This window comes from Triturus cristatus, chromosome 11, assembly GCF_964204655.1.
Source record: "Triturus cristatus chromosome 11, aTriCri1.1, whole genome shotgun sequence".
NCBI classification, from domain to species: domain Eukaryota; kingdom Metazoa; phylum Chordata; class Amphibia; order Caudata; family Salamandridae; genus Triturus; species Triturus cristatus.
Window position 1 is genome coordinate 241775584 of NC_140594.1, and position 13099 is coordinate 241788682.

The 13099-nt window shown below is 42.2% G+C and overlaps 1 protein-coding gene across 2 annotated transcripts in view; it reads left to right on the forward strand.

Moving 5' to 3' along the window:
• The window catches only part of SRRD (SRR1 domain containing), a 106862-nt gene that overhangs the window by 34026 nt on the left and 59737 nt on the right, over positions 1-13099 (forward strand). For both annotated transcript variants that reach the window (XM_085635660.1, XM_085635659.1), the window contains exon 5: positions 2270-2478. In XM_085635660.1, the coding sequence (XP_085491786.1) occupies positions 2270-2478 (209 nt within the window). The remainder of the gene's footprint in view (positions 1-2269; positions 2479-13099) is intronic.

Genomic DNA, 13099 nt, shown 5'->3' on the forward strand with positions numbered 1-13099 from the left:
CCCGGTATTAAGAATTGTTATAGTATGAATGGTAGATTGTCATGCTGTTTGTAGTCAGCCATACAGATAATACATTGTCATATCGTTGATGTACAGTTTTTAACTATGTTATTTTAGGATATAGATTTGTTATATAGAGTAGTACAAGGTCCCTCCTTTCAGTAAGATGAAAATGAAAGTTCAAAGCTGTAGTATTAAATTGTGGTAGATTGAACAGCAAAAAACATTTCTCGGAGGGAAAAATTGTTTATTTTGTAGTTCCTGCACATTCTAGCAGGGCCACCTTTACGACTGACATCCAGGGGTCATGCAGGTGTAAAATTCTGCAATATTTGTTTTACAGTTTCTAAAAAGGCTGTGGGAATGTTTTGAGTCAAAAAGTAGTATGCTTCAATAGCGATAAGGACCCTTTCCCTATCTTCTTATGCCTTAGGTTGCATGATCAGAGTTATTTCTGCTGTAGTTGTCATTGAGAACAAATTTCTTGTGGAATTTTCCATTGTGACTGTTTGATACTGAAGGGTTGCTATTTGGACTCCGTTGTGAGTGTTGTACTAACTAAGATTTTAGTATTCCTATCATGCCGATGGATAGAGTAATATTCTTTGCTTATGATCAGTAAATTCAGATGGGGGGAAAAGTCACTTCTTCAGCATTCTCCTGATTTTTAGGCAACCATCGGTGGCTCGTATTCTTGAGTTCCGTAAATTAGCAGCTAAGACAGAAAAGGATCTGGCGCCAAATGTCTTTTTTTTTTTTTTTATAGGGTGGAAAGATTAATTGTGGTGCTAGCGTTTTGTGATGTCCTTTTCTGAGAGCATTGCTTTAGCTTCATCTCCAGGAACATAGGTCCTTTTCCGTTATTTCCCTAATGGTAATGCATTTTGAAACTAGATTACCTAGTGACAGGAAAGCCAATGAAAGGCTTCAGCACATGAGAGATATGGCCTCACATCTTTACATATGCAATTGTCTTTTCACTGCCTTCTAGATCCAGTGGATGGAGGCATTTCATATCTGAAATTAATATTCTATGATACAAGCTATTGGCATAATGCAGTCTTGATATGATGAGGGAAGAAGGTGGTGAATCATCTGCATGCTATGAAATTTAGATTTTGGTTAACTTGAGGGATCAAGGTTCAACCTGAGTCCATTGTGGTTCCTAGGTTTCCTTCTGTTTAATTTGTTGGTGGTGCTCCCAATTCTTTGAGCTGGATTGTCAGTTGATCGCATTTTAGAATTTTGGGGCCAGATGTATTAAACAGTTTTACTCCTTCCGTGTCTATGGGAAAATGTGTTCATACATCTGGCACTTACTGTTTTATGTGTTTGGATTAAAAGTTTCTTTTTACTTCTAGTCAGTGCCTCTGAAATAGTCATGTAGATTTGAAACTTCAAGGTCATTAAGCTTTTCCACTTTAGAAATTACATTGATATTGTCAGCATAGTTATACTTGCAGCCTTCAGATGGCAGGATTTGAAGAGTTCTGCAAGTGAACTGATGTAAATGGTGAAAAGGAGTAGTGAGATAATTGATCCTTGAGTAACACCTGTCTTGATTCTAAATTGTGTAGCGGTGAATGGAAGTATGGATAGGATGTTTATTCTGTTGATAAGGCAGAATGAGACTTTTTTTGTCAGACAGTAGCACATTATTTTCCAGGAAGGTTGGCATCTGGGAGAAATTTGCCCTTTTGTTTTGTTTTAGGAATGGGTCATTCGAGATGGGTCTGGGTTGTTGAGGTAGGTTGGGCCTTTCTTACTTTAGAAGATCATCCATCCAGCTCCCAATGAAGTCTGATTTAGATCCATGAGCTGGTGAAAATCCAGAATAAAAAGAATCATCTGCCATCATAAAAGTTATGGAATAATTCATAGAAAAACAGGCCTTCACCCAACAAGGTCCAGTACATGTCTGTTTTTGCAAGGAGTTGGGCATTGTTTTTAAGTACAACAAAATCTATTTTTTCAGGAGCATATTTTGCAGATTGGCCTCCCCGTTCCCATTATTTGTATCCGGTCTTCCACAATGCATATAGTCTGGTATTCACTGTCATTTGTGCAAAATGTATTTTTAATAGTGTAGAAATGAACTAAATGCTGTCACATAGTAACTGTCCCACTTGGATAGGCACTTAGTTTTGAACTTCCTGTAATGCTGTGTTGTTGCTCTTGTAGTTTAACAAGTTAATAACATTCTGTTATGCGGGTGTACAATGGAGCATGGTTGTAATCTGTGGTATGTATATGTTGTTCTGATTTGCAGGTACCATCCACGAATGCTTTAATAACTGCCTTGAGCAGGTGAAAGAAAAGAGAAGTCAGCCGGAACCTGTATTTGAAATAGTTGCTGAAGTCTGTTCTGTTAAGCAAGTGAATCTGAGTTGTGTATGTTATGGCATTGGTCAGTTCTCCTCCTGTGTGATCTCTCGATACCAACTGGCTCTTTTACTACTGATTCTAGAAAAGTTAGAGGTAAGATTTTGCTTTCCTGTCTCATTCAGTAATAAACGTTTAGTTATGCTTATCAATCATTGCTTACGATATAATCCTCCTGGGAAATAGTGGGTCTTTTCTAGGCCAGGAAGGCAATGCACCCACTGTCACTTCTCATCTGTTTCTATCATTAAGCTGCAGACTCGAGACCCACATATGAAATTGATGCAAGACTGCATCCAGCTTAATTGTACCCCGATTCCAAGAAACCGAGCCAACAGGATTGCGATGTCAGCATGCAGTGCTCTTTCTAAGCAGTATGCTGATCCTCACAAGACTTCCCTCTGGAACATTTTCCTCATAAGAAGGCATTCATTGCAGATCTCTCTGTTTCAGATCCAATATAGGCTTGCTTTTGCATGTGGGAATTATCATTTCTCATCAGTGTCTAAAGGAAAATATTTGTTGGTTCAGAAGGTCCACATGACAACTATGTTGTCATGTGGACAACATAGTTGTCACTCAGCCAAACACAGCAACTCTGGGCACTCCAATACATCTGTCTCTCCATCCAGCACTTTTTGGGAGTTCATTGTAAACAATTTGATGCCTTAAGCGTGCATCTCTCCAAGGGAATGCATTTTGGATCTGCAACCGGCGAGCACCAGACATCTCTCACATCTAAATAGAAACTGGAATGCATATTTTACCACACTATGTAGCTGAACATGGCAAACTAGGCTACCATGTTCAGCATCCCAGCGGAATGCTCTGATGATTGATAAACTAGTATATTGTATGCTTTTCAGCTCATCACAACTAAGACTATTTAGAGTGTCATGATCTGCAAGGATGCTCCTGGCCCCCGTTGGGTGAAGCAGATGTAGTGTTCATAGCTCCTGTATCTGACTCCTCCGCCCTCCATGGAGGCTAGGCCTAGTAATCCAGGAACATACTCAACATTTCCCCACAGCTTGAACTCCTTGAACTTCACAGTTTGACACCTGAAGGTTTTCTGTATTGACTTTTGACAGACTAGAATATTCCATAGCTTTTCTTTGAAGTACCATGTTTTTTCACAAAGGCTTGTTACGGAAAATATAATTTTTGTATTCAGTCTGTAGTCCATAATCATGCACCGTTGCCATGAAAAAGATTTAGTCTCATACAGGCTATCGCTAGCAAATGCGGGACCTCAACTTTCATCTACACCAGTCCACCTTTCTGTTAAAATTGCTGAAAGATGAACTTTCATGAGTAGCCTTTCTTCAAAATATTATTCACCCTTTAATTTATTGAGGGTCTGAAAAAACGGATAAACGGATGACCTATCTGTTTGAGCCATCCACAGATGCGCCATACCATACCATAGTTTTCCTTACTGCAATTGCTTCTGCCAGTAGTGTGATCCAAGCTGCATTTAGTGCCAGGTGCGACAAGATTATTAAAGAAAAGTGGGAGGCCAGTAGACTTAAAAATTTCGAGTATGGAGAAAAATGTGGTGTTCTCCTAGCATGGAAAACAAGGGCGGATAGGGTCAGGAATAATATTAAGGCTGTGGTACAAAGGGAGTCGGGTCTATTAACTTTTGAGGATGAGCTGATTAGAGAAGAGGCCATGAGGTTTATGTCAGCTCTGTATCAAGAGGACACCAGTGTTGGATCGGAGGAGTTGGGTGATTGGCTTAATTCGGGTAACTTGCCTCAATTGTCCGAGTCAGATAAGACTTATTTGGCCAGTGAAATTAAAGATGGTGAAATACACGAACAACTAAAGAAAATAAGTAGAGGTAAAGCCGCTGGCCCAGATGGGTTACCGGTAGAATTCTATCTCGATAATTCTGAAACAGTTGTTCCAGTTCTTAGGACACTGTTTAATAAAATACTTTTACAAGGGGAATATATCCCCCCATCTTGGTCTGAGGCCACTATAACCCTGCTAGCTAAACCAAATAAAGATCCACAAAAAAATTGAATCGTATAGACCGATCTCGCTATTAAATTCGGATCTAAAAATCTTTTCAGGGATATTGGCCACTAGATTAGCCAGATCTATTAAAACAATTATCCATCCAGATCAGAGAGGGTTTATACCAGGGTGGCAGCTTAATGAATTTACGTTCCAGGCACTAGGGGCAATAGATTATGCAGAAGAGAAGGGGCTGCCGCTTGCTATAATAGCAATCAATGCTGCCAAGGCCTTTGATCAGGTTAATTGGGGGTACCTTTGGGCCACTATGATGAAGTTCGGCTTCCCCTTAATTTTTATTGAAGCCGTTAAATCTCTAGATCAGGGCCCCCGAGCAAAAGTCTTGGTGAATGGAGGGCTATCAGAGTGGTTTAAAATCACTAGAGGTACAAGGCAGGGGTGCCCCCTTTCCCCTCTATTGTTTGATGTTTATATAGAGCCTTTTGTTTGTACACTCAGAAGGGATACTATAATCTTACCCTTTAAAATCGGTGAGCTGGAGCTGAAAACTGCTTTGTACGCTGATCTCCTCTTGTATACTTCCAATCATGTGGAGGCAATCCCGCGGCTCTTTGAATTAGCGGAGGAATTTGGAAGGGTCTCGGGATATAAAATTAATAAGGAATAAACGGATATAATGGGCTGGAATAATTTAATCCCGATAGAAGGAGCCAAACAAAAAATCAGATATCTAGGAATACACTTAACTCAAAAATTGGCTGATATTTCAAAGACTAGCTGGCTGAAAGCTGCGAAGGAAGCCTGTAAGCTAATGTCGAGATGGGGTAGTATTCCGCTTAACATATATGGGAGAGTAAATCTTGTTAAAATGATAATTCTCCCTAAGATCACATTTCTTTTTAACTCTATCCCATTATCATTTCATCACAAAGATATTGCTACTCTTCAAGGGAAGATCAGTTTGTTCATATGGGCCACAAAATCGCCCAGGATAGCCTGGAAGAAATTGAGGAGAGGTTTGAATGTAGGCGGTTTGGCTTTGCCCGACTTGCTTATATATTGTCATGCTTTTCATTTTAAAAACTTTAGAATTTTAACTAATAAATTGGACTTCTCCTCTCAAGGTCGCCTTTTTCAGGCACTGTTACATGACCAGCCACAAGGCCTCAAATTTTTTCTTCTCAAATTTGGCGATCAAATTTTTTTTAAAAAGGTCCGCCTTAAGATTCTACAAGTGGCGCTTAAAAACTGGGGTTTTATTCGGAAAACTCTAGTGATACCTTATTTTAACCCATATGCCCCAATCTGGGATTCCCCGGGTACCCCCGAATGCCTTTTGGACCAATTGTCTCAGCCTCTTAAATTAGCAGGGTTTAAAACATGGGGTGACTTGTGTCTTGATTCCGGGCTTATGGATTGGGAGTGTCTTGCAAACTTAACCAATAGATCCTTAACCAGGTTTAGTTCTACCAACTGTCCGCATGGTGGGCCAGACAATCTTGGGGGTCGGTAGTGGACTTCCCAATCCTAGATTCTATCTGCAGGATGGGAGGTTGGAAACGGGAAGTTTCCTTTTGGTATCAGACACTTCTAGGGTCCGAGGACAGTTTAACATCAGAAGTAGGGAAACTTTGGGGCTAATAGGGAATACGGAAGAGGTACAAAAAATTTGGAGAGACTCTTTTTCTATGTCCCAGAGAATAATTAAACCTGCAAATTTGAGGAGAAATCATTTGTTTACAGCTTACAGGGTCTATTGGACCCCGGCCAAACTGTCTAGGGTAACGTCAGATAGTCTCTTCTGTCCAAGATGCAAATTTCCGGCAGCTGACGATCTACATATGTTTCTTGATTGTCCTAAGATTTCTAATTATTGGGGGTCCGTTTGTAGTTTTATTGAGGAGGTCTTATACGTACCAATTACTTGTTGTCCTAGATTGATTTTTTTTTGGTATGTTACCGGGATATAACACGAACATTGTTGCGCAATTTGTCTTTTATGTGATTGTCATAGCCAGGAGAGAAATCTGTAGACAATGGAAGTCCGAGACCCCTCCCAGTTTTGCTGACTGTCTGAAAATTATTATGTGGATTAGCCGGTTTGACATTGCTTGTGATCAAGGGAGTACCGATAAGATCTGGTCCCCTTTTTCGGCCTGGCTGAAGAAAGAATAAGCTGTCCAATGATTATGCCAGGGGTCTGTGGTCCATCGTCTCCTAGTACCCACATTTTTCTTGATGGCGAACGGGAATTGGACAAGGAGACAACCCTTCTCTAGGGGAATCCGGTTGCTGCACATAGTCCCCAAGGGCGAGAAACGAGCTGGCCTGTGTGGAGGGCACGGAGAGTTCCCATCTAGAGGACTAAAAAAATTTTTTTTAAAAAGTGTGATCCAGATCAGACTGCCGATATATATCTAATATTTGTTTTCTGCAAGGCAGATTTAGGGGCACATCACCTTTAGACCAACGTGATCTTGGAAATCCAGATTAGCAAGCCCATTTACCAGTATACTTTTTCCCCCCCAAATGTGCAAGTTCTGGCAGAGCATGCTGTAAGCACCCTTTCATGAAACAACCTTTTAAGTGTTTGGTTCCTAAGCTCCGGGCAATTTAGAGAGACCATTGAGGAAACTGTTAGGAAGAGGATGTGGCCTAAGGGCTAGGGTGCTCGACCTCAAATCTGGGGAACCGGGTTCGAGTCTGGGCAAGGAAGCACACCATCCTGTGATTCTGGGAAAATCACTTAATCTCCCCGTGCCTAACAAAAATGAATGTGTACGGACTCCTCATGTAACGCAACTGGTGCTCGTGTAAAGTACTCGGTACCTAATACCTTCGGGTCAAGTTTGCGCGATAAAAAACTCCAGGGAAAAAAAATGTCAATTTGAAGACTAATTGCAAAAAGCATAGATTCATACTACCAAAGCCAATAAGGCTGTCACCACACTAACAGAAAAGCAGCTGCTGAATCTTTTTTTCACGGTGCTCCATATTGTTGCTCCTAACTATGGGTTGCTGTTCGATTTGTATTCATTACTGTTTATATTTGGATACAAGGCCCGCAGATCAAGTGAATAAGGTTGTACCCTAAAATATTTTTCATCGGGTGAGTCTGTTATCTAATTTGCGCTTCCCATCTTTGATCAGCTACTACTACGAAATCAGTTTAAAGCTTATGAATCTGGGAAAGATCCCTTTCTAGAGAAGAAAAGGTTACTGATCTGTTACAGTACTACTCCTGTACAGGCATTTTCCCCCGATTCAAAACCAACTCTTTGTAGGTTAGACCTGGGCGTAAATTTTGTTCTGCTCGCGGAATTTGCAATACTTTGACTTTTTCGCGTTCTGCGGAGAGCGCGAAAATGTCAAAACTTTCGCAATCTGCTGCAAAACGGAAGTATTTTTCTTGTTCGAGCTTTAAAAATGCGTTCTCGCGGGCGCGGTCTCGATTTACTGGGTCCCTGCGTTGGCCGATGAGTTTTCCTATCCGTTCGCGTGCGCCATGAGATGTTGGATTGTTGTTAGCTGGTCGCGCTATCCCGCGAGACTTTGCGATCACGTAATTCGATCCGAAACAGGAAATAAGCATCGCGAGCAAGATGGCCGCGCCCATTAGCGACCGCAAGTTGGAGATATATTTCCCCGCGAGCATGCAAAAACACATCGCGAACGGGTGTGAAAAGCAACCTCCGCATCTTGCGAAAGATCCGTGTGCTCGTGGAGATATTGAGCAATTTTGCGTTAATTTGCAAAAGTCAATTTCGCAAATTCCGCCCACCAACTATATATCTCATTTTGAGAAAAGAAGTGTGTGAAAGGACTGCTTTGTAGCTGCCTCAATGTACACTTCACTCGCTATAAAAACAATTAATTGGATCAGGTATCTTTTTAATATGTGCTGAAGATTAAGATGTCTTTTCGGTAGTTTCAAATTACATGTGTAAGGAAGTAAAACTAAATGTTTATTAAAATAGTTATTTCTTTAGGTGTTTCCTAGGCCCTCCATAAAGGCAAGGATTTGCTCGAAGATAATGAAACTAGATAGCTGGAGAACTATTGCTACAGATAAATAACTTTTCAAAATCTTGGATTTGAGAACGAGTGGTTTCCTTTGATGTAACCACATCTTTTTTTGCCAATGCAAATCATTGTATTATTCTTTTTCCAATGCTAAGGGTAAGAGGCCGTACAAGCTTCTACCAATGGCATGGTCTAACACACTGTAAAGGTAGCAAGTGTTGTTGTTGCATATTTCATGCTGATGCCTCTGCTCCCTTCACCAGGTGTTCTCTCACCCCCCAATTGGTATGGAGGCCTGAAGCGGCCACTGACTGACAGAGCTCTAATGCATGGTATTGTGGGATCCGCCAAGCTCTCAGTTAGAGCGTCACAAGATAAACTGTTAACCTAGTGAGTGGCGTGCTCTCAACATCATGCCCTCTGCCAAAAGAGGCCTTGCTTGCAGTCCCTTATGAAAGGTTGAGGCATTATGTAGTGCACAAACATGCAGGGATATGAGTTTAGGAAATCCACAGTCCGCCTCTAAGTTATAATAGTGAACAGAAAACCATGACTTCAAAGAGTATTCCTGTTACCCCAAAGTAGTCAGATGGCCATCCGTATGAAACATTGTGTTACGGATGTAGGAGCCAGACCAAGAATAAGCTCCACTTTGATTGGATTGCAGTTGTGGCTCAATCTAAGTGTAATGAGGCGAGCTATGATAGTGCTTGACCCGTTTTTTCTGAAGGCTTCTATTTCCTCTTCTGCATCACTGTGCAGACTGAACCTGTAGCCTGCTGGAAGCTTTTAACATGAGCCCTAAAAAGTTTTTACCAAATGTTACTGTTTATCGAATTTTTTGGGGTCCGTCCCTTTTTAATTATTGTTGAATATAGTATAAGGATTTACCAGAGACAGTCGGTAGCTGCCTGAGTGTCCACTTTACAGAAATGTTGTTTTGATTTGCCTGTACTGAAGGCCTACATTGTTTGTAGTCTTTTGGGAGAAACGTTTGCATAAAGCTGAGCTATTTTACCCCTCAAGAGCAGCCATTTTTGCCCAGGGTTGAGAATTTTTACGTTTTGATGGATGAGATTTATTTTGTTTTTTAAATGCTTTTTTCTGATGGATACTTCTAACTGTAGACTGGATGTGGAGATTTTTCTCAGCAAATCCCTGATGCGTCAATAGGTAGTGGTGTGTGGCTCTGCGTCTGCTCCCTTTCTCTCTGGAAGTGACATCAGGTCCACCATTTAGCACCCCACAAGTCAACCCCATACAATGGACTCCTCTCTGCTTTTGAGCTATATACCCTAAGAGTTGGAGAAGTAGTCCTGACTTTTGTGAATTTGTAGAGCCATAGGATGGTCGAGGCATGATGGGTTAAATTCAAAGTATTCTTGTCAATTTGCGAGGGCAAACTCATGGTCCTAGTCAATTTAATACGAAGGTAATCAAAGGATGAAACTCTCTCCAAGGTGACACCATCAAGCTTAATAACACCTCATTATGTTTTGTGGGGGTAATAGATATGAGGTTTTTTTAGCATGATTTATTTCCAGTCCTTGTGCGGCACAAAACACCACAAGTCTGTCCACCAAGGACGTCTTCGACACTAACTGGGTGTCCTCTCCAAAAAGAAGCAGAGGAATCCTCCGGCCCACAATATTTGGGGCATCGCACGTTCAATCTTCAAGTAGGGCAGCAATGTCATTAAGGTACCGTTAAAACAAAGTGGGGGCAAAGATTTAACCCTGCTGTATGCCCTGGTGTATCTCAATGGGTTTAGTTAACTCACCAGTACTTGAGCATATGTGTGCTGATGCAAACGCATTAAAATAGACAGCAGATCGATGGAAATACTGTTCAGCTTTAGGGCCTCCCATAGTTTGTCCCTGGAGACAAGTTAAGTAAAAGAAAAAACAAAAAAAACCTAGCTCCCCTTCTATCCACCAGTCCCACCAGGAGATGTTGCATGGACGTCCGGATACCTCAAGATCTCACCCACCGCAAAACCGACTCCTGCATTAGTCCCGTTCCAGCCCGAGTTCCCAGGTCCATCGGCGACGGCGCAGCAAATTCAGGCCTTCAGAGAGGTGAGGCTTTGGATTTTCATTAGTCCCGTTCCAGCCCGAGTTCCCAGGTCCATCGGCGACGGTGCAGCAAATTCAGGCCTTCAGAGAGGTGAGGCTTTGGATTTTCGCTGTCTTTCCTGATTCCGCTGGTGCCCCTTTAGAGGCCATGGATCCGAGGAGGCCTTCAATCTGGATATTGCTGGCAAAACCATCCCGAACTCCAACTTTGCCTCTCGACCTCTTACCAGGGTCCAATCCAGCTTCAGGACTGATGCCTACTCCGACTCATACCCCAGCAGCAACAACCATGCAGGCATTGACGTTGCTGGAGGGGGAACGAATAGTCCTTTAAGACACAAAAGCTAATCACGCTACCTGTATCGAAGACGCACCTCCTTGATCTATCGCACAGCATTCTGATTCTTGCACACTTCGGTTGCCACATAGTTTTTCAGACCCAGAGCCACAGGACAGAAAGAAAGATGATGCGGAAACTCATCTATATGATTTAAAAAAAATATATATCTGTATTGCATTTTTTATCAAACTTTTTTCAGAGTTACAAGTAAGTACATATATAAACTTGTGAGAGGGTAATACTCTTCATAGTACAGATTGTTAACTTCCAACTCTCATTTGTCTACCACGCTTACTTATTACATATGTTTTCAACTTGTGTTTCAGTTATCAATGTAGATATATATACCACGTGTGTTATGTGTGCACATTCCCCATATCGTTGCCCGGGAAGTTAATTCTGTAAATTTCTCCTTGATAAATCTAACAGTTGTCTCGCTCCTTGATATCTTTCTATGTTATTGCGCCTTATGTAGGGTATTCGCAAATATCTGCCTCTGTGTTCGTCAATTGAATGGCAGGAGAATGCAAAAGAAGATATAATGTTAAGTACACTTAATAACAATGACATCAGCTGCTTAGTGCTCCTGGGTTAGGATGTGTGTAATATATTTGTCTCATTCCTCGTTCCTTTCCTACAGATTCAGCGCACCCTCTGCGCTGTGGTAAACTTTTCTCGAGAAGCCAACCAATATTTCCTGTGTTTACAAACATGTTACATAACTTTAGTATTGATCTTTTTACCCCAACCTAAGTGCAGTGTCTAGTGCTTCTAACGCACAGCGTCGTCGCCACCTGCAGCGCCTTCTTGCGATGAACCTCCTCCGTCTTCCCTGTTTGCGCTTGTGAATACTGTGAGGATGGTGTCCCGGTATTGTGCTTTTGGGTATTTGCGCTGTCTAGCTATTTCTTCTCTATGCAGTGATGTGTTCTCTGCCTGAGCCCACACTAAGAGCGATCTTTGCAGCTGACAATCACAGGAGGGTCGGGGTGTTTTCATCTCTTAGTTATTATGCATTTAGCTCCAATCATGCCTAAATCAATGAATCTAGAGGTGACCTTGTTTTTTCTAGTTCTGGGATATAGGCCCAGTATGCAAACCTCACACGTGAATGCTATTGATTGGTCATTGCAGGCCATGAGTGCCTCCGTGACTGCTCGCCAGTATGTGTTTAAGGCATTACAGAACCACAGCATATGTAGGAGATCCGCATCAACATGTAGGCAGCGTGGGCCTGCCGAGTTTGTGGTGTGGAAGTATTTGTTTAGCTTATCTGGGGACAGGTACGCCCTCTGTGTTATGTAGGTTTGTATAAGTTTAAACTTTGAGTTTCTTGGTATGTTTGTGGAACTGGCTAACAATGCGTACCATTCTTGGTCCGTCCATTGCTGCCCTCTATCTGTTTCCCACCGTGTCCGTAGGGCTGTCATGGGTTTCAGTGTATGTATAAGTAATGCCTCAACTAGTCAGTGCACAATATGCGAGTCTCTACCCATGACATGAAAATATTGCATCAAGAGATTTGTTTCTGGTTCAGTAGTCATGTCCCCCCATGCCGTCGTCAGTGACCTCGTAATTGAGGTGTGCAATATGAATTGTCCCGCGGGCAAGCCGCAGTCCGTAGTCAACGACATCAAGGTGCCATCTGCATAGAGGTCGCCCAGCGTGTCCAACCCCACTGCATGCCAGTTTACAAGTTCCTCGTTAGTGGTGCCCGCTCTACCTCTGGGCGTCCCCACCAGTGGCATACGGGGTTACATCTTTTGTTGGGTATAGGCTCCTCTTGTAACACCGGCATGCCAGAGCTACCCAGTATTGTGTTGGAAGCAGCGGTCTAGCAATAGGGTGAAACAGATCAAATATTTGAGTTTGTGACCAGGGAGGTTGTTAGGTAGCTGTATCTTCCAGCCCCATGCCTACCAACCACCTCGTAACCCACTGTAACTGTGCTGCCAAATAGTACAGCTCCAGATTAGGGATCACTAGGCCTCCTTTACTGACAGGGGCGTAGAGTTTCCACAATGAAATACGAGGTCGGCCCTTGTTCCAAATGAGGTCTCGGAGTAGCTGTTCAAGATCACGAAATATTTTGGCTGGGACATAGACCGGGAGGTTCGAGAAGTAGTACAATGATTTGGGTAATATTATCATTTTTGTCAATGTAATTCTGCCCATTACGCTCAATGGTAGTGACCTCCATAACTGGACCTGGGCTCGGACAGCAGATATGGCTCTAATTAAATTTTCCCACAGCACATTCGTGGGGTTACGATATATAAAAATGCCTAGATAA